The sequence below is a fragment of the Cucurbita moschata genome, unplaced genomic scaffold (assembly GCF_002738365.1).
Source record: "Cucurbita moschata cultivar Rifu unplaced genomic scaffold, Cmos_1.0 Cmo_Scf00033, whole genome shotgun sequence".
NCBI lineage: Eukaryota > Viridiplantae > Streptophyta > Magnoliopsida > Cucurbitales > Cucurbitaceae > Cucurbita > Cucurbita moschata.
The window spans coordinates 184346-205131 of record NW_019268549.1 but is presented as its reverse complement, the minus strand read 5'-3'; the positions used below and the strand labels follow the sequence as shown (position 1 = coordinate 205131).

The window sequence follows — 20786 nt, the reverse complement described above, 5'->3', positions numbered from 1 at the left end:
CTGTACCCAGTGGCTTGACTTCGTCTAGCATTAAATTTCCGTGATGGAGTATTAATTGAAATTAAAATACATTAATTATTATTATTTTTTAAACAATCATTTTCTACTGCAGTTTAGTTATGTCTGTCTCATTAAAAATAATAATAAATAGCTATAATTTATTTTTATTTTTATGTTATTGAATTATCGACCTTTAAAATGATAATTGATATCTTTATCTAAGTGAGGTTCATAGCAACAAAATAAGACGTTTAATTAAATAAAAGGTTCGGTGGAGCGGACTAATTTAATGCATTTTTTTTCCGAAGAAAGCTTTATGATGCATGTGCGAGCTACTTCTATATGGAAGTTGTTGTCATATCTGTCAAAGCATCTCTAAGTTGTAGTTCAATTGATATATTGTGGAAATTTAATTATTTTTTTTTTAATTTTAAAATTTTAAAGCATGGATATTAGATATATATATAATTTAACTAAAAATTTGGGAAAAAACAATATCTAAGAAGAACAGTCACGTGGCAGTTGAATTGTTCACATTAGATGCACGTGTTTTCTGTCGTTTTCTTTAAAATATGACAGTGTTGTAACTTAATTGTAGCCATGTGAGGGTCTTTTTTTTTCTTCTCCATTAAGAAAAAATGTAAAAAATTAAAAGTAAAAAAAATAATTTTTGGGAGTTTTATTCCACAATATTTAACTTACGTGTCAACGGGAATGGTGCAGTTTTACCATTTATAAGAGGACTTTTTGCTTTGGATAAGGAGTCCTAATATTTAAATACTTCAGAAAACTTACTGACCATGTGACACTCGAGTTTACGAAGATATGGTTCAAAGACGAACTTAGGCACTAGACGTTACATATGGTATTAGAGCAAGTCCTATTCTAATAGGATATGGCTTGAAGACAAACCAAGTTGGAAGCTATTAAACATGGTAACACTTGAGTTAACGAGGATATGACTCAGCTACAATCCTAGGCATCAGACATTACATATGGTATTAGAGCGAGCCCTCTCCTAATAGGATAGGACTCAGAAACGAACCAAACAGGAAGTTGGTAGACATATGACACTCGAGTTAACGAGGATATGGCTCGGAAGCGAACCTAAACATCATGCGTTACATATGGTATTAGAACGAGTCTTATCCTAATAGGATATGGCTCGGAGACAAACCTAGACATCAGGAGTTACATATGGTATTACAGCAAACCCTCTCCTAATAGAATATAGCTCGGAGATGAACCAAGCTAGAAGGTGGTACACATATGACACTCGAGTTAAGAAAGTCGAACCCGAGATTAAGAGGTTGATTAGAGAGAGAAAAAGGAATTAAGGTGAGGGGAGAGAGGGTCCCATGAGGCATAAGCACGCAGCTCTAACGAATCCCAACCCATTTCGCATCTAACCCTAACCCAAAGCTCTTTCCTTTCTTCTTCTTCTCTTCCAAATCTTCAACAATTCAGATCCTTTGTATGCATTTTGTACTAACTCCCTAAACTCCATGGATGCTCACTCCCTTCCTCCTCCCTTCCACACCCGAGATTTCCATCTCCAGACTCCGTTTCACCACAACAACAACAACCACAACAATAACAATTCCGAAGAGGAACATAGCGCCACCACCAGCCGTCTCAAGCGTGATCGCGACGACGACCATCATCCCAACAACTCCGCCCCCAACAGCGGTGGAGATCCCGACGGAGAAATCACCCGTCGCCCTAGAGGCAGACCTGCTGGATCCAAAAACAAACCCAAACCCCCTATTATCATTACTCGTGACAGTGCCAACGCCCTTCGGACCCATGTCATCGAGGTCACCGATGGCTGCGACATCGTCGACAGTGTTGCTACCTTCGCTCGCCGCCGACAGCGTGGCGTTTGTATCATGAGCGGTACCGGCACAGTCACCAACGTCACTCTCCGCCAACCCGCCTCCCCCGGTGCAATTGTCAACTTACACGGTCGTTTCGAGATCTTGTCCCTTGCCGGGTCTTTCCTCCCTCCTCCGGCTCCTCCTGCCGCTACCACCTTAACCATTTACCTCGCCGGTGGTCAGGGCCAAGTCGTCGGCGGTAGCGTCGTTGGTACTTTAATCGCTTCCGGCCCTGTCGTCATCATGGCTGCCTCGTTTAGTAACGCTGCTTATGAACGGCTCCCGTTGGAGGAGGACGACCAGCCGCCACTTCCGTCGATGCAAGGCGGCGGCGGAATTGGGTCTCCCGATGAAATTGGACAGCCCCAACAACAGCAGCAACTCGTCGGCGACGGAAATGGGCCGTTGTTTCAAGGTTTGCCTCCGAATCTGCTAAATTCAATTCAAATGCCACCATCGGAAGCAGCTTATTGGGCAAATTCCCGTCCACCGTACTAACCCACAAAAAAAGAAAAAAAGAAAAAAAAGAAAAGGAGATGAATTAATTTGGGTTTGTTTTTGTTTTGAATTATTTTTCCATGTCTCAAGTTTGTTCCTTTAATTCTCAGGTTATTTCTTGATCTTGTAGGTAATCATATTAGATTACATCTCAAATTTATGATCAAATTTAATGCACCCACCTCCCAATTTAGTTTACCCACATGAAAAAATTGGATCTTTTTTAAAAATTTTCAATTTTTGGGATGTTTGTGAAAGACCCATGATGGAAAAAAGGAAGCTTTGGTAGAAGAATTGGAGATATGAATGATTTAGGGTTTAAAATTATGAAGTGGGTTTGGTGTTGTTGAATAGTTGGGGAAGTGAGTTGTTGGTAGAGAAACAAAAACTGATAGGCATAGGTGTTGGTTGATTTTCAGAACTCTTAGCACAACTTCCTATATCCTTGCCGGCTCAAATTATGGAGATTGATTCTCTTGGTTTCTGTTTAATATTTCATCATTTCCACACTTCTAGTTTTGTTTTCATTTCTCTTTAATCAAAATTTCTTAAAAAATAATTGGTTATTGAATGAAAAAGATTGGATGAATCGATGTATATAAACAGACGTGCCATTTTAGTAATCGATCATATTGTAATTTCATTTCATGTTTTGCATCTACGATGAAATTAAAAGTTTTGAGACTAAATAATACAAATTTCATAGTTGTTAAAAAAAAAAAATTAGTATATGAATTTACACAAATGAATATACAAATGAATTTACACAGTTGAAGTTTGAAATTAGAGATGAGGCCAGCTCCCAAGTGTTCCTCTACACTACTTTGATGACAAGAACTGGGCAGACTTCTTGTTCTTGTTCTTTGATGGTGTTTATGATAAGGGAAGCTGAGTTTGGTGCCATTTCAGAAATGATTGTGATAATGAAGGAGAATATTTGTGTCAAATCAATGATCTATTCGTAATCGTCTCATTTCAGCTTGAAATGTGGGGCTGGATATTAACGTTCGATGCGCAAGACTCCTTATGTCTTCCCGTGAGCAGTCCCGCGATATCCGAACCAGTTCCCACACTGCACCTCCATTCATCATGTCCCTTGCGTTCACTTCTGCATTATCACCAATGTCGTGGGTTTGCTTCAAGTTTATGTTCTTTTTTTTTCTTTTTTTTTTTTGAGGTTTCTTGTTCAGCTAAGCGACATAATTCAGACAAGACAGAGAGATCGAGGGATTGAGGTTACCATGTTGTGCTAAATGACAGAGTGCCAGTTCGATATGTCGTTTGATCGTTGATGCTTCATTGTTGGCATTCTGTACAATCCATGGGAGTGCTCCATCTTCAATCAAGAAAGACTTTCCAGCCTTGCTCCCTGTTCATTTCAACAACCCAAACCATGATCAGTTCATATAATACTGAACCAGGCTACCGAGACGGTTGAGGATGGTTGGTGGGGAGTCCCACATCGGCTAATTAAGGGGTTGATCGTGAGTTTTTAAGTAAGGAATACATCTCTATTGGGGTGACGTCTTTTGGGAAAACCAAACGCAAAGGCATAAGAGCTTATACTCAAAGTGGATAATAACATATCATTCTGAAGAGTCGTGATTCCTAATAGTAACCCCCAACTTGAGGGCTTACCTTGTATAGAGGCCCTCGACTCGCACTTTGCGAAATTCGCAATTCCTCTAGCAACTTGTGCAAGAACATCAGGATGTCTGCATCTTACCATACCAAGCAATGCCTTGATACCACCTTCGCCCCTTAACTTCTTCTGCAACTTATCTGGATAACATAATATCATAACTGGTAGTGAGAGTATGATGTCGGATAGTGAATATTAGACCAGCAAGAACAAATGATGAACACAAATTTGCATAGATTAACACATACCATTGCCGCACAAATTGGCGATTGCTCCGGCAACCATACGAAGGGTTTGGGGATCCTCAGCGTTGGCAGCCGTGATGGACAGTAAGCTAATGCCCCCTTGGGACATAATGAGCTCTTGGTTGGTCTCTGATGGGAAAGACAAGGCAAAACTTAGGAGCTACGAAATCTCAGCCTAAGAAAGCAGAAAAGCAAGTGGAATCAAGGGTCGAACAAGGAATACAAACTGACCATTCATTGCCAGATTTGCAATTGCCCCAGCAGCAACTCTGTGTATTGTCTCATCCTCTGTGTTTCTGAGTAGCATCAGCAAGGATGAAAGGCCGCCAGCCTCTACAATCTTTTGCTGATTTGTTTCTACATATTTTGAGGTAAGCATATAACTGCGTTTTCACAGTAAGAACTATAATACATTTGTTCATTGCTGACAGTTAAAATGCTGCATTGCAAAACCGGTAACTACAAGAAGCACCTAATCAAAAGTTGTAACGGTTTAAGCCCACTGCTAGCAGATATTTCTCTTTCGGGTTTTCCCTCGAGAGTTTTAATACGCGGCTACGAGGAAGAGTTTTCCACACCCTAATAAAAGAATGTTTCATTCTCCTCCCCCAACTGATATAGGATCCGACAAAAGTAGACTTTGGATATCACAACCACAGACCATTTCTGCTTCAATAGTGACCTTAATCAAGCCTTGTGATTTCAAGTCAGAGTATCTTTTAAACGACAGGAAAGAACAGCAAAGAAGTAATGTAGATTGTCAGTGAACATTGTAATGATTTTTGGTACCTTCAGCTGCTAGATTTGCAACCACTTTCACAGCATGAATTCTGACGTCATAATCTTCAGCTTCCAGCAACGACAAGATCTTCTGCAGTCCCACTGTCAAAATATTATAGAATTAATGAACAGCTTGAAATAAAGTGATAGAATTGTTGGAATGGAGTAACGCATTGGCTAATTAAGGGAATGATCATACATCTCCATTGGTATGAGTTATGAGAGCTTATGTTCAAAGTGGACAATATCATACCATTGTGGAGATTCGTCGTTCCTAACATAGTATCAAAACCATGCCCTTAACTTAGCCATGTTAATAGAATCCTCAATTGTCAAACAAAGAAGTTGGGACCCTCGAGAGTGTAGTCAACAGTGAATCAAGTGTCGAACAAAAAGTGTACTTTGTTCGAGGGCTCTAGAGAAAGGAGTCGAGCCTAAATTAAGGGAAGACTGTTCAAGTGCTCCATAGGCCTCAATGGAGGCTCTATAGTGTACTTTGTTTGAGGGGAGGATCGTTGAGAATTGTTGGGAAGGAATCTGACGTTGGCTAATTAAGCGAGTGATGATAGGTTTATAACTAAGAACTACATTTCCATTAGTACGAGATCTTTTGAGAAAACAAAAAAACAAAGCCATGAGAGCTTACGCTCAAAGTAGACAATATCGTACTGTTACGGAGATCGGTGAGATTGGTGATTCTTAAACAAAATACGACTTAAACCTTGCTCAAAGAGTTTGGCCACTGAAGCTTTCTCCCCATTTCCAGGCTCCTGAGCCTGTGAGTGCTTAACTTGTTGCACTTGAGAATCTATAGAACCGAGGACTTTCCCAGGCTCACCTCTGTCCAGTCGCCTACTGGTCTGCAAATAAAGTAGGCTCATGTCAAAACACAAGGCTACACAAACAAGATCAAGAAAAACTAACCCAAAACAAACCTCATCAGCTTCAAAGCTCAATTGCAACAACTGGGTCTGTAGAACAGCTATATCTCCTTCTAGTTTCCTTTTCTGATTTTGCTCATCTTCCAGAGACTTGCAAAGCTTAGAGATTTCCAAATTGCAAGATGTCTAGCACATAAAAGCCACCATTAAAAGGCTTATGTAAAGAGTGGGAGAGCTGGGACATGCCAAAACATACCTCTGATCTCTTCAGTTGGGCTACTTGAGTTCTAAGATTGCTAACTTCCTCTTCAGCTGCCTTCCTCAAAAGCGTTTCCTTTTTAACCAAATTCTTTAGCTCCTCAACTTCCTTATCAGCACACTCAACCGAACCCTATATCATTCAAGAACAGACATGAAACTGTTCAATCTAAAAGGACCCTATATCATTCAAGGCCTTTTAATCTAAAAGGACCCTTGTTACCTCCAGTGCGTTCGAATGACTTCTTTCAGCTTCAGATATGCGATCCTGTGCTTCTTTGGTAATTCTTTCAATTTCCATCTCAAATGATTTCTTCTGTCTTTCATGTTCGGCTATCAGTTTGTCTAATTGAATGTCTAATCTTCTTGACAAACTTTTATAATCAAATTCTTCTTTTATCTTCACCATATTTTCCACCTTCATAGCCTGAGGGGTAAAAGGTTTTAGAAATTAGAATCTTGGAAATGGAATAGATCACACTGAGAGTAATGGTTATTAACCTGTCAAAAACTAAGCACCCATAACCTACCCGTTGGCCAAACATTATTGTGCTTGTAGTCTCTCCACGATGGCGAGGTGAAGGACCAATAGTAATAACCAGTGAAGTTCTAGCTGTTCCTGTTAAAATTTTGCATGGCCAGATATCATGATTAGATTAGAATTCAAAACCAATGAGTCAAACCAAGTTCTAGCTGTTCTAGGAACACAATTAGAGAGGCCAAGTTCGACTTGTAGGGCATTCGGGGACTAATGTTTGGATGTTGGGATATTTTCGTAAAAATCATCCCACGGGAGCATGTGAACTCGAGGTGGGGACTCAATCTCGTCAGTCTCCTGGATTCCAATCATGTCTCTACCATCCGTTTTCCCCTTTTCTCCGGCTGGCATGATAAGGAGGGAGGGATCCCAACAAGACAACGTCGGCTCAATCATGTTTATATTGGCAGGGAGAGGTAGATTTCCCAATCTTTAACCCAGATTCTAGCTATCTCTTCTGATAAATTCAAAACCAATGAGTAAATATGGAATGCTGATCTTTTTCCTTTTAGATTCTGCTTTTCATATGAAGTTTAAGGAAGATGAATTTCAAGATTGGTGATCTATTGAGGGAAGCATTGAAGGCATGACCCTCTCACATAAAGGATTTTTTGAAACGAAATTGCAAACCCTTTACATGCGACGTCCTCCTGAATAATTGACCCGTTTGCCAAGCAGAGTTTCCCGAAATCTTCCCTCGCTGCCTTCAATTACATCGGAAAACGACTTGTAAACCTTATTATGGCCCTCCCTCATTGGTTGTCCGCGGATTCCATTATCAAGAAGTGTCTACGGCTTTTTGTACCAATTTCTCCAGACACATTACTAATTCTCTTGGCGTAGATCTACTTGTTGTTAATAGATCTATCAATTAGAATAATTTATGGTTTTCTCGGTTGTACTAATAAAATGAAGTATCCAGGCTCCGCTTAAAAAAAACCCAATTTGGAAATTCGGAATCTATCTATTCCACCCTACAAGACAATTATCCTTCACCAGATTAAATGGTAAGAAAAGAAGAAGAAACCGAAAACCTAAATCTCGGCTTTGCTCCTTCACCAGATTGAAGAAGATGTCCAAGATAAAAGGAACGAAGGGAAGGATCAACGAGCTTTTTAATCCCATCCAAACTCTCTTAATCAGTTATGAACATGTCCTTATCTTAGCTTCACTTATCTTAGCTTTACCCGTTCGATTGATTTTTCAAACTGGATGCTTCACCATGATATATGCTAAGTTGTTTGGAAAGTCTTTTGTGAATTCTAACGTGCTTATCTTAGCTCCTAGCTGGATTTCTTGTTTGAAATCTCAGCCACTCTTTCTTTTTAAGCCAATAGTAAGGCATTTTGGCTCCCTTTTTAGTACTTTATTTTGGTCTAATTCACAGATTCTTCAATATTTCTTCTATGTAGGGATGTTTTAAACTAGATTTTGCGTACACAAGAGACTATAAGAGTCACATTGAACAAGAATGACAACATAATTTGAGATTGTAAATTTGTAAATCTGTAAAGATATACCTAAAACAACAACAAAGTCAGATCTTACCACCAAATGAATCCCGGAGTAACCTTGTAAGCTTTGAATCCCTAACTGGAACGTGTGCACTATTCTCAGCTAGTGCATTTATGCACTTCCCTAATGCACTCAGGGAGAGATTTATGGATTTGGCTTCTTCAAGTGTATGTCCTTCACTTCCTGCCTCAATAAACACATTGATATCATTGAGAAAGCAAGTTTTCTTATGAAAATGTTGAAAGACAAAGTAAATCTAAAATGAAATCTAAAATGTAGTAAGCACGAAAAGAATAGACACTCATTCGTAAAATTTATGCAGGAGTCCCACGTTAACTAATTACAAGGGTTGATCATGGGTTTATAAGTAATGAATTCATCTCCATTGGTATGAGGCCTTTTGGGGAAGCCCAAAGCAGTGCCACGAGAGCTTATACTTAAAGTAGACAATGTCATACCATCATGGAGAGTCGTCATTCCCTTCACTTAGTCATGTCAATAGAATCCTCAAATGTCGAACAAAGAAATTTGGACCCTCGAAAGTGTAGTCAAAAGTGACTCAAGTGTCGAATAAATGGTGTACTTTATTCGAGGGCTCCAGAGAAGGAGTCGAGCCTCGATTAAAGGGAGGTTGTTCAAGGGCTCCATAGGCCTCAGAGGAGGCTCGACGGTGTACTTTGTTCAAGGGAAAGATTGTTGAGGATTGTTGGAAGAAGAGTCTCACATCGGCTAATTAAGGGGTTGATCATGAGTTTATACATCTCCATTAGTATGAGGCCTTTTGAGAAAACCCAAAGCAAATCAATAAAAACTTATGCTCAAAATGGACAATACCATACCATTGTGGAGAGTCGTGATTCCTAACCAAAAGTCAACCTATGCATAGAGCATATACACACCTGACTTGTCAATGCGCTCAGAACCAGCAAGATCCACCACCACTAACTTTCCCTTCCGAACAATAGGAGCTTTCAAGGTCTTAACCAAATGAGAATGCCCACCAACATCACTTCCCAGAGTTGAATCCCTTCCCTTCAAAGACCGCTTTACATGTACCTTCAACAAGAAGTAAACATCAAATTTCCATGAACTACTAGCAGTTTTTGAGAGATTGAAAGACCTCAAAGTACCATGAGAATTGCATGACTACGAGAAGATTCAGTGTTTAGTTTCGTATTCGCAGCAAAACGATGAGCTTCCCCCAATCTTAGTAGTTCCACAAAGCTCTCCTGGTGTCTGATTTCTACCAGGCTAGCCCCAGGTAACGAAACATCTCCCGTTTTAGGATCTTCAACAATGGAAATGTTATCATTTGCAGGGTCAAGCAGGTCCTGTATGCTCTCCATATAAAGCTGCAGGTAGGATACCGTGACAGAATCCGTCTCCAAAGAAACTTCAGCCAAGATGTCCTCCATAGCACGCACCATTATTCCACGATCAGCCGTGTCTTCCTCTCCAAGTCCTCCAAGAGTATACGTTTTGCCAGTACCAGTCTGTCCATATGCCATAATTGTTCCATTGTAGCCATCCAATACACTCTAAGGACAAGAAAAATGGCCGGCCACTCAATGGGAGTTGCACAAAGATTATGATGTCGACTGAAAATTTAATTCAAACATACCTCCACAACAGGTTTCACCACGGCTTCATAAACACGTTTTTGAGATGCAAACTCAGTTAGCACTTCATCAAACTCATAAGTATCTGAATCCCAGTTGTTCTTCAGGAGTTTCAACCTTTTAAGCTGAAATAGAGTGTGATTTTCTGATGGATTCCATTAAGAGTATAATAATGGTAAAGATGGTGTTTATTAGTGTAATATTGGGTTCATTGTACCTCTGGCTGTAATTCTACGCAATCAGCAAAATCAGCATCAGCTATCAATTCTTCTGAATTGCGTGGTCGCAATCTAACAGCTACTCGAACTCTTCCAGGAACTGCACTCAAGCCATTATTTATCAAAAAACCATGAACTTAGAACTGTGTAGAACTGAACAATGTATCAAAAAGGAAGACCACATCATTAAACTGACCCTTCTTGACTATAGAAAGCTAACTACTTATGAATTGAAAGGCTTGAATAACACCATTTCTTGTTCAAAAACGAAGTTCTTGCTTTTCAATGCAAGAAATCAACACAAAATCACCCTTTTTCAATAACCTCAATTTCAAATTTCAAATCACTTGGATGCACCAACCCACTCAGATCATGTAACAACTCGTTATCATATGTTGTCCTCTTTGGACTTTTCCTTTTGAGCTACTCCTCAAAGTTTTAAAACGCATCTTCTAAGGAGAGGTTTCCACACTTTTATAAGAAATGTTTCGTTCTCCCCTCCAACCGACGTGAGATCTCACAATCCATCCCCTCATAGGCCCAACGTCCTCGCTAGCACACTGTTTAGTATCTAGCTCAATACTAATGGTAACAACTCAAGCCCCCCACTAACAGATATTGTCATTTTTAAGCTTTCCTTGCCCCCCTCAAAGTTTTAAAACGCCTCTTATAGGGAGAGGTTTCAACACTCTTATAAGAAATGTTTAGTTCTCTCCGACCAACATAATCTCGTAGAACAAGTAGACATCTAAACTCAAAACCACCATAAAAAAAAAAAAAACAAGACAAAAAACAGAAAAAGCAGCAGCAGAAAAGCAAAGAACAAACCTCCACCATCATTCTTGGCAGCACCAAGAGATGCAGGGCTACTGCGTCTCAGAGCAGAATTGGGAAGAGACTTTGACTTAAGAGAAGAATTGGGGTTGGAATTAGGAGAAAAGGGCTTATCAAGCTTAAGAGAGTTTCTGGAATTGGCACCATTTCTATTACTAGTACCCCCAGAAGCGGCCATTGCAAGAGGGCACAGAAGATTTGGGAAAATGGGTTTACAAGATCATTGAAGAACAGCGTATTTTTGCTTTCAGAGAGACAGGGAGTGAGAGAAAACAACAATGGGACCCAAAAGAAGAGCCCCAAAATGCTGAAAACGAAGCGTGGGAGGTGCAAGAACAAGCAGTAGAAGTGGAAGTGGACCTTCGCCGTGTGGGGGATGGATGAGATTCTGTCAAATGCAAATCCAATACCCTTTTTTGCTTCCCTCTCCAAATTCATTCAAGCTCTGAGACAGGACGAGCAAGAAAAGGTGGGTAAACCAGACGCAATTGAAGAAGAAACCTCAGAATGGATCGTGTGCACAAACACGACGCCGTTTCATATTAACTAATTACGGATTCCGTCTCGTGAGAGTATTAACTAACAAAACCAATCACGTCGCATAACCCATTAACCATCATCATCTCATCATGGGCATCCGAATTTACCATTTTGACCTCACAGCATTTAAAAAAAAAACAAAATTCATAACATAAAAGATTCAAAGATTAAAATAATTACTATTTAAAATTGTATTACTAAATTTTATAATTCGACCCATTAGCCTCTAAGATGAAATTTAAACAGTCAATCTCAAGAATGGTACGTACGTGATGTTTAAATAGAAAGAGGAGTACATAAATAAATAAAAACTGCATTTGAATAAGACTGATTTTAATGATATGACAGTTAATCAAAAGGACCTTACAATCACTTCGAAGGCCCCTCAAAATCGTTCTTGAAGTACTTTTCTTGCTCAAGTTTGACTTTGTTGGATGTGTCGTTACACACCAATAATTCTAAAGTCATAGGGATAAGAGGACAAACAACAACAAAAACAAGAAAAAAGACAGAATGAAAAAGAAAAAAAAAATTAAAACTTTCGATCCATCAAAATAGCCTTAATCTTTTGTTGAATTTAAGGTACAATGTTGATCAAATGATTAAGTGGGCAAATTTTATGAAAAAAAAAAAAACATGATGACTAGATCTGGATGGAAGTTAGTTTAAAGGAGAAGTATTCCATTCTAAAAGTGACTTTTTTTTTTTTTGTTCTATTTAAAATAAATAAAAACAAAACATAATAGTCGAACAAATGTGACAAGTGCTCACTCCATGTATTGTTCGACACTAAATGTTTAAAGTATCACGATCCTATCGTGGTTTCTTTTAATATATTCTTATTTCTGTTGGGTTTCATGTGAGTTGATAATACAGTAATTGTGCACCATTTTGAAGGAGGAAGAAGAAGTTGTAAATTCTTTTGGAGATTTCTATTGGAAGCAATCCTTAGTTGAATTTGAGGGATATTCGTTATGTAATTCTATGTGACCGTTGTTTTGTGCTTAGAAGTCAAGGTAGTCATTTATTGTAGCTTTTGAGGGTGATTAATTATAGCGTGAGTTGAGGGTCGTTTATGATCTCCATGTTGGTTTTTCCGTCCAACACGTTTGCATTATATCAATGTAACTCGTTGATTAACACGTGTATCTTCAATCAGGAAGTTAGAAGTTTGATCCCTACTCTAAATATTGTGTTGAACTCAATGGGACGTAACATTGTCAACATATTTTTTTACACATAAAATTATGAAACAAAGTGGAGATTCAAATCTTCGATGATTTCGTTAGAGACAAAAGCGTCATTCATACATATTAAAAAAAGAACGGTGAACCCGTGTCCTATACATGTAATAGACATAAAACCAAACAAGTTTGGTTCAAGGTTTGTAACAACCCAATACCACAACTAGCTGATATTGTCCTCTCCCGATTTTCACTCAAAGTTTTTAAAATGCGTCTATTAACATACCCTTATGAAGAATGTTTCGTTTTTCTCTCCAACCAATGTGAGATCTCACCATCCCCTTCGGGGCCCAATGTCTTCGCTGGCACACCCCACTTCAAGGCTCAGCGTCCTCACTCGCACACTAACCCATGTCTACTCCCGTTCGGGACTCAGTGTTCTCGCTAGCACACCGCTCAGTATCTGACTTTAATACCATTTGTAAAAGTCCAACCCACTGCGAGCCAATATTATTCTTTTTGAGTTTCTCTTCTAAATTTTTAAAATGCATTTGATAGGGAGAAGCCGACTTCTGTCGGGCACAGCCACAACCAGACCCTTTTCTTCAGCTCCACCAATTTGCATACCTTAAGCATGTAGCTGCCTGATATCCACTAAACCAAGTGGCCTGTATTTCCTTTCACTTTACTTCACCCAGACTCTCATCCCTTTTAACAAACTTCATCTTCATGTTCATGTACTTCATGCCTTCATCCTTAATACTTCGAATCGAGTCCTCAACCACTTGAACTTAAGATCACGAATTAACCCAACTTAAAATAAACAGTTAGGTTGGTGATCCGAATGACTCGAATAAGATTAAGATCACTAATCCAATTATTTTAGAATTGCATGTTGATTCAATAAAAGTTAAATTCAATCAAACCCGACTGATGTATGCTCATAAAAAGAAGATATATCTTCTTTGCTTGACTTAGAAGATAGATATAAATGAGATATTAAAGAACAACCGACCTAATAGAGAAGAAAGGGTGAAATGAAAGCGAAAGCATAGAGACTTTATTGAGATATGCATTTTATGGTGATGCCTTTATTGTTGATAAAAGCTTGAATGTTGAAAGATTTATAAGGATTCGTTCACTAACATTGTCGTTTTTTGTTTTTTGTTTTTTATTTTTTATTAAAGAAAATCTTGCTTTTGTTCGTTACATTCTATTCCGAAAACATAAACACGTGCAATAGTTATTTCTTTTATTTTTTTTAAATTAAATATTAAAAAAAAGCTTATATTATATTTATAATGTACTTAAAAGTAAAAGTAATATATTTATTTATGTCTGGAAAAAAAAAACAAGAATCAATAAATTTGATTTTGTTGTTTTCAAAATTTTGAAAATGTTTCTAAATAATGAGAAACATCACCAAACAACCCTTAGAATTTAAGAGAAAATTGGGAGCTTTAAACCTAACCTATTGTTAGGGGTCACAATCGCACTTTCGAAGCAGTGAACTTGGCGATTGTGCGGCGCTTATTCTAATTCAGTGAACAAACCAATCATGTAAAAATCGAACTTTGTTGTCAATTCTAACGCATGGCGAGTCTCGAGCCACGTTTTGATAGAAAAAGTTATAAAAACGTGGTTGAGGGAAATCGTGGAAAACAAGTTGAAATTAAGTAATGCGAGAGTCAATTGCATTGAAAACATGTGGACAAGAGAAAATACAATACTTGGTTGAGGGAGGTTCGATAACTACTTGGTCTAGTAGACCCAAACATGATTTCTCCGAAGGATCGTACAAACAGAAAATACTAAAGCAATACAACATGAAAACAAATAAAGGGTTGACATGTCATTAACATGCAGCTATAGACAATACGTTCTAGACGAGCATAACCTTAACACTAGACTCGATTGAATATAATTCATATATCCTTCGTCTGGTCGAAAAGAGAGAAAGTCCAAGACAATAAACGTATAATAAACGTATACTATTTGATGTTAAGAACTTAATAGAACATGAAATATTGGGTAGATGGATAGGTAGTAATTAAGTATATGTTGACATATAATACCAACCACTTCAATTCATTTTTGCAATAATTGGCCTTCCATTTTCAAGCTTCTACAAATAATAATCTTCAATTATAATACTTTGTGTTTCAACCATTTTCAAATAATTTAGCCAAAAATTCACATACCTATCTTAATATATTATATCTAAATCAATTTAAAAAAAAAAATTAATTGACTGAATGTCTTTTGACATGGCTAATGCTAATGTCTAGGATTTGAATCAAGATTCAAAGTCTAGATTTGGCACTTGATGATCTCGATCCTTTGACATAGTTATAATTCGAAGTCCCTATGACATGGTTAATACCCAAGACATTGTTAATACCCAAGATTCAAAATCTAGATTTGTGTACATTTTTCGTGTTTTGTCCTCTCACATGTTTTATACGAAAATCTTCATGTAACACACTTAATTTTAGAGTTCTTATGACTGAGCCACCAAAAAAAGATGCATCATATTGGTATATGTAACTTGTTATCACTCTCATTTAGATACCGTCCAATTCATCCATATGCCTTTTCTTTACTCGGGGGTGTCACACTTCTATCTCTCTATCTCGACCATTTATTTCAATCAACGAAAAGTCTCCACCGATACTTGGAACGTGCCAAAAGAACCTCCAACTCCCGCAGATGGGTTGCGCATGACTACGAGCACTTGTTAAAACTAAGACAACAAAGTCTAAACTTTCCGAAAGCCCATCGCTTCGAAATTCAAGTTTGATCGAAGAAGAACACTGAAGAATGCTTGATCGTGTTCATCTTCATATTCACAAGAACACCGCCTGATCTCTACAAACACTAGAGAAAAACGTTACTCAAAACGAAAACGAAAACGAAAACGAAACCAGAATCGCAAGGAATCAAACTGCATATTATTGATCATAGTAGCCAAGTTTCCAGCAAACCAAGCAAAGAGCTTCCCTAAATCCACCGTAAACCCAACCAGCCCAGACAAACAGACGCAAAATAGAACCCAGAAGATGAATCATAGCAACAAACCCACTAAGAATTTACCCACTTCATACCCAAATCCCTAATCAGAACCTTTCGACCTTGTCGGCCTTCACCACAGGATTGGCCATGGCGATCTCCTCCCGCCCAATACTTTTGAAGTCGTAACAACAGTCGTGTTTCTCTGGGTACCGATGAATCCCACAGAATGTTCTCTCGCACTTGCACCTGAACCCCATCAATCCCACCTTCTTATTGCAGCTCCGGCACCGGTTAAGAACATCCGGCAACGGCGATTTGTTGGAACTGCTGAGGGGAATTCCAGTGGACGATGTCGATGAAGCTAATTCCACCGGTGATTCGGTGAAAACGACCGGAGAATTACCTTCAGACGGTTTTAAGATTTTCGACTGAAGGGATTTCTCCATCGCTGCTTTTGCCGAAGCCGCTTGCTCTGCTTCGATTCGAGAGTCTCTGTAGCACTTAGAGCAGAGATTCTCAGTACCGGCAGAACCAAAGAAGCCGCAGTTGTTCGCGCAGATCTTCGGCTCCGATGGCTGGTAGCTCGTGCCATCGTTCTGTTCCGAACCCATAGTTTACCAAATTCGCTGTAATTTTAGAAAAACAAAGACATAAAAATCATGGCCAAAATCAAACTTATCTGTAATCAATTCCCCTTTTCATGCTTCAAACCCTAAATTTATCAACAAACAAAAAAAAAACCCCCAATAAAATTCGATCCAGATACAGTAAGAAAATCCAGAACTCGTCAAGCAAGAGTACACCCAGAAAATTTCCTAGAAAAAATCAGAACTCGACCCAGTCCAACCAGCATCATAACTTGCACAGAATCGCAGAAACATCAAACAGAACAAAACGAAAACACCCATAAATCAGAGTAATCAAAGAAGACGAGAAACCAAGAAAAAAATTCTACAAAATTTCTCACATCCAAACATAAGCGATCTAGATTATTCCGATTACATCAAAGTCAAACAGCGTTTGAAAATCCATACCTCTTAAGCCAAGAGATGATCGAAGGAACTCAAAACTCCAAAACCCTCCCTCTGGAACACAAATTCGAATCCGGAATTAGAATATAATGGGAGATTCAGAAAAACCACAGAGTGAACTATGGAAACGAAGAATCGCAGCCAAAAACCGAGGCTAGTATGGTGAGGTTTAGGGGCTGATGGAACAATAAGGATGAATTACCAATTCAACAAGCTACCCCTTGTTTATCATTATTTCCACGGCGCACCCTTGTTTCGACGCTGGTAATGTTACAATACGCTAGATCTACAGTAGACTCAATTTTCAACCGTTAGATAGTTCACATCATTCTAATCACGGGATAATCATTTTAAACGGACGGTTGGGATGTCTGAATCCCGTACGGTTGTTTTATCATGGAGTTTTTAGTGAAGATTGGTTGAAGAACACGAAGGTGCATTTTGTAATTTAATCTTTCACATTAAAAAAAATGTTTTTTTTTTGTATGAGAATTAAATATATAATATTAAAATATTTTTTAACCTACCTTTATTTTTTATTTTTTCTTTTTCCTATCTACTTCACCTTTTCTTAGTCTGAGCCCAAACCGGTTCGTTCTAACTTAACTAATTAAACCGGTTCGTTCTAACTTAACTAATTAAACCGGTACGGACCCACCTTTCTTTGCTTTATCCAGCTGTTTAGGTGGCTATAAAATAGCTGCAGAAGTTTTTATTCAGTATTATGAATTTGTTACAACGTCGACAGTCACACATTAGGTAAATGAATCTTATTATATTTACCGTTAGATGTGTGGGTTCATGTTATTGAAGCGTCTTTAGAGACGGGGAAGCTTTTGGTTTGAACGGAAATTATTTAGAAAGAGATGGTCTTCGAGTTCTTATTGTGAACCCGTCTTACTCCAGCTTGATCAATGTATTTGATTCTTAGGCGTTGGATTATATAGTCATTTAATTTCTTTTATTTCATAATGATCATAATTAATAAGGAAATTGAGTAATAGTTTAATAATTAATGTATGATTATATTCTTAATCTAAAAGTATTAAATAGTAATTAATTTTTTAAGTTATTCTAAATTTGGTAATTAATTATTATAGATAAAATTTATTAAAAGGTTTATGTTATGCATTTTGATTATAAAAAAATTGTTAATTTTGCTAATAAAAAACATCCTTTACAAGCATAGACATATGGTTTGAAACTTTTATAATATTTATGAAAATTTTGAAAATTACCTAAAAATTAAAAAGTAAATTTCAAACAAAAAAAAAAAAAAAAAAAAAAAAAAAAAATATATATATATATATATATATATATATTATTAAGAACCTATCAAAATTTTATATTTATGATAGCGATGGCGTTATAAAATAAGTATATAATTAGTATAAATGAATTTTTATTAAAAAAATTAATTTCTAAATATATGTTCTATGTAGTTAATTTTTCATATAATTTCTAAATATATGTGCTATGTAGTTAATTTATTAATTTTTATATTTCGAAATTAATGAAAGTAAATGGTTAATTTGAAATTTAAGGCTATTTTTTTTTTTCGTAATTATGGTTTTTTTTTAAGAAATTATAATTTTGCAAATTATATAAAATTTATCTAATAGCAACTACAGCCATACAGTTTCATATATTAAATCACTAATATATTGATAATTAGTAATTTATTTATTTATTTTTTTGCTGTCATTCTAATTTGAGTTAATTTTTATTTTATTTTTTATATTCAAAATAAGTTTCATGTCCTAAATTTTCTTTAACAAAAATTTAAAAAAAGAATTAAAATTAATTGCAAAAGAAAAAGAAAAGTGATGTCATAAATTATACAATTTTATTATTTTTAATGAACTATATGTCTTGTATATAAAACATTAATATAAATTTTCTTTCAATGTCAATGTTACCTTATAATAAAAAATAAATAGTACATAATATTTGAAGTTTCACATTATATTCTTTAATTAAATTATTTTAAGTATAATTTGTTCCAAAGGTTGAATATAAGCTATCAAAATAAAATAGGTTCAATCACAGAGATTTTCTGTACATTTATTTTTTTCTTCTTTTTCAAATAAAAAAAATCCATAAAAATTATCAATCTAAAATTTTACTAGAAGTACACTAGTTGAGTTAATAATTTTTTTTTGACCAATCTTGAGTGGTTAAGTTGATGACTCGACCCCGTCAAATAGAGTTCACACCTTCAGATCTCACGTCGGTTGTAAAGAAGAACAAAAACATTCTTCATGAAGGTGTAGAAACCTCTCCCCTGCTAGACACATTTTAAAAACTCTAAGTGGAAGCTCGAAACGAAAAGTCTAAAGAGGACAATATCCGCTGATGGTGGGCTTGGGCTATTATAAATGATATCAGATCTCACGTTAATTGGAAGTTTTATGATCTAGATTGGATAGTCAAAATTAGTCAATATCTTTATTCTTAACAAGATGGATGATTAGAGATCTCTCGATTACTAACGCACCGAGCGAACGGGAAATGGAAAGAAAGTGGGAGAAAAGGAGAGTATGATTGAAATGGAAGAAGAGATAGAGAGAGGAGCATCATCATGAGCTTTGGTAATGTGGAAGGACAAAAGAAGCTCATTGCAATACAGTCACACACAAGTATACAAATTAGCATCATACCTTCATTCACACTGTGTCGAACACATTAACCCCTCAGTATGGGCTCACCTCAAGGTCCTCAATGTTCCATTTGACTCTTCCCAACTTCATATTCAAAACCAAAATAATGAAGGCGTGCTCGGGTCCATCTTTTAAGCATCTCGTCTAATAGATACTTAAGGTAAAGAGGCACATAAAAGAACCGACGACTAAAATTAACTTTGTTATTGGGAGCTCCATTATTATCTTTTAAGCCTTTCGTCTAATGGATGCTTGAAGTAAAGAGGCACATAAAAGAACCCGACCACTAAGACTAGCTTTGTTGTTGGGAGCTCCATTATTATATGGCAGTGTCACAAGTCACTAGTTATCAACAATGTCCAAGGATTTAAGCCTATATAAAGAATGCTTAATCAGAAGTCCACCAACACACTATTAGTACAATTTGCTTTCTCTATCTCTATGTGAAATCTCTCGTCGATTGAAGAGAGAAACGAAACATTCCTTCCTCTCTTTAGTAGATATGTTTTAAACCGTGAAACTGACAGCGATACATAACAAGCAAAAGCGGACAATATCTACTAATTATGAGTTTGAGCTGTTACAAATGGTATCAGAGCAGACACTGAGCGGTGTGCTAGTGGGTGGATTGTGAGAACCCACATCGATTGGAAAGGGGAACAAAACATTCCTTCCTTTCCCTTGTAAACACGTTTTAAAATCATGAAACTGACGACGATACGTAACGAGCCAAAGCCGACGATATCTACTAGCAGTGAACTTGAGCCGTTACAATGTGTCCCGTGAGTCTACACTGTCTATATAAGTATTGGCTTTAGTCCTACTGTTTCCCCTGCAACTTCCTTACATTATTCAACTAGAAAGGAAGGGCAAAAGTTAAGAAGCTGCATAGAAGAATAATGTGCATCAGTGCAACGCAGAGTATTCTGTTCCATCAAATTCAGACTTCCAAGAACAGGAGACGATCAAAAAGATCCAAACTTCAAGTTCTAAGGCTTACCAGGTTGCTTTCTTACAGAACCCACTTCACTTCTTTTATGTTTTGGGGGCCTTTTGATTCATTTTCAAATGATGGGGGTTTTGTTTTTGTGTTTATCAGGAGGAGATGTGAAGAGAAGCTGGGGAAAGACATTGAGCTGAAGAATCTGCAGCTATATCTGAAGAATCAGACCATAATCAAAGAGAATGATAAGCTGAGAGAGAAAGCCAATATCCTTCATCAAGAGAACATAGCTTTAATGACTGAGTTTCAGAAAAAATTCCCACATTTGAATCAAAGAAAATGATGAGAATCATAAGAGCTTAACATGGTTGATTATCATCAGGGTTGCTAGTCTTGCTTGTTTCATTGCTTTAGTACCTTTATTTTGCATCAAAAAAATGAAAAACTATCAATTTCTGCGATTCTCTACTCGGGTAGATTAAGAGTCTTAGCTAAACATGGTCGAAACGAC

At 37.1% G+C, this 20786-nt stretch overlaps 4 protein-coding genes across 5 annotated transcripts; 2 read left to right on the top strand and 2 right to left on the bottom strand.

Moving 5' to 3' along the window:
- The first annotated feature begins 1314 nt into the window (after positions 1 to 1314).
- Positions 1315 to 2589, top strand: LOC111430355 (AT-hook motif nuclear-localized protein 24-like). The gene has a single exon (XM_023066575.1). It carries the CDS (start codon positions 1506 to 1508, stop codon positions 2373 to 2375), a length of 870 nt encoding a protein of 289 aa, XP_022922343.1. The 5' UTR covers positions 1315 to 1505; the 3' UTR covers positions 2376 to 2589.
- Positions 2590 to 3128: 539 nt separating this feature from the next.
- On the bottom strand, positions 3129 to 11404 carry LOC111430409 (kinesin-like protein KIN-UA). Its single transcript, XM_023066635.1, has 18 exons — positions 10900 to 11404; positions 10071 to 10171; positions 9856 to 9978; positions 9365 to 9772; positions 9134 to 9290; positions 8268 to 8417; positions 6712 to 6800; positions 6405 to 6608; positions 6180 to 6314; positions 5978 to 6109; positions 5764 to 5902; positions 5052 to 5144; positions 4494 to 4619; positions 4266 to 4391; positions 4014 to 4178; positions 3616 to 3744; positions 3265 to 3483; positions 3129 to 3221 (listed from the first exon to the last, which is right to left on the bottom strand). Exons 1-17 carry the CDS (start codon positions 11081 to 11083, stop codon positions 3323 to 3325), a joined length of 2622 nt encoding a protein of 873 aa, XP_022922403.1. The 5' UTR covers positions 11084 to 11404; the 3' UTR covers positions 3129 to 3221; positions 3265 to 3322.
- Positions 11405 to 15558: 4154 nt separating this feature from the next.
- On the bottom strand, positions 15559 to 16895 carry LOC111430394 (zinc finger A20 and AN1 domain-containing stress-associated protein 1-like). Of its 2 annotated transcripts, none has more exons than XM_023066618.1 (2): positions 16676 to 16895; positions 15559 to 16353 (listed from the first exon to the last, which is right to left on the bottom strand). In XM_023066618.1, the coding sequence occupies exon 2, from the start codon at positions 16250 to 16252 to the stop codon at positions 15746 to 15748; it is 507 nt and encodes a 168-aa protein (XP_022922386.1). In that variant the 5' UTR covers positions 16253 to 16353; positions 16676 to 16895; the 3' UTR covers positions 15559 to 15745. The 2 variants fall into 2 exon arrangements, with proteins under 2 accessions (XP_022922386.1, XP_022922385.1); XM_023066617.1 differs by having other exon boundaries at positions 15559 to 16267; positions 16676 to 16894.
- A 3223-nt stretch (positions 16896 to 20118) lies between these two features.
- Positions 20119 to 20736, top strand: LOC111430426 (protein LITTLE ZIPPER 1-like). Its single transcript, XM_023066661.1, has 2 exons — positions 20119 to 20335; positions 20432 to 20736. Exons 1-2 carry the CDS (start codon positions 20232 to 20234, stop codon positions 20616 to 20618), a joined length of 291 nt encoding a protein of 96 aa, XP_022922429.1. The 5' UTR covers positions 20119 to 20231; the 3' UTR covers positions 20619 to 20736.
- The last annotated feature ends 50 nt before the right edge of the window (positions 20737 to 20786 follow it).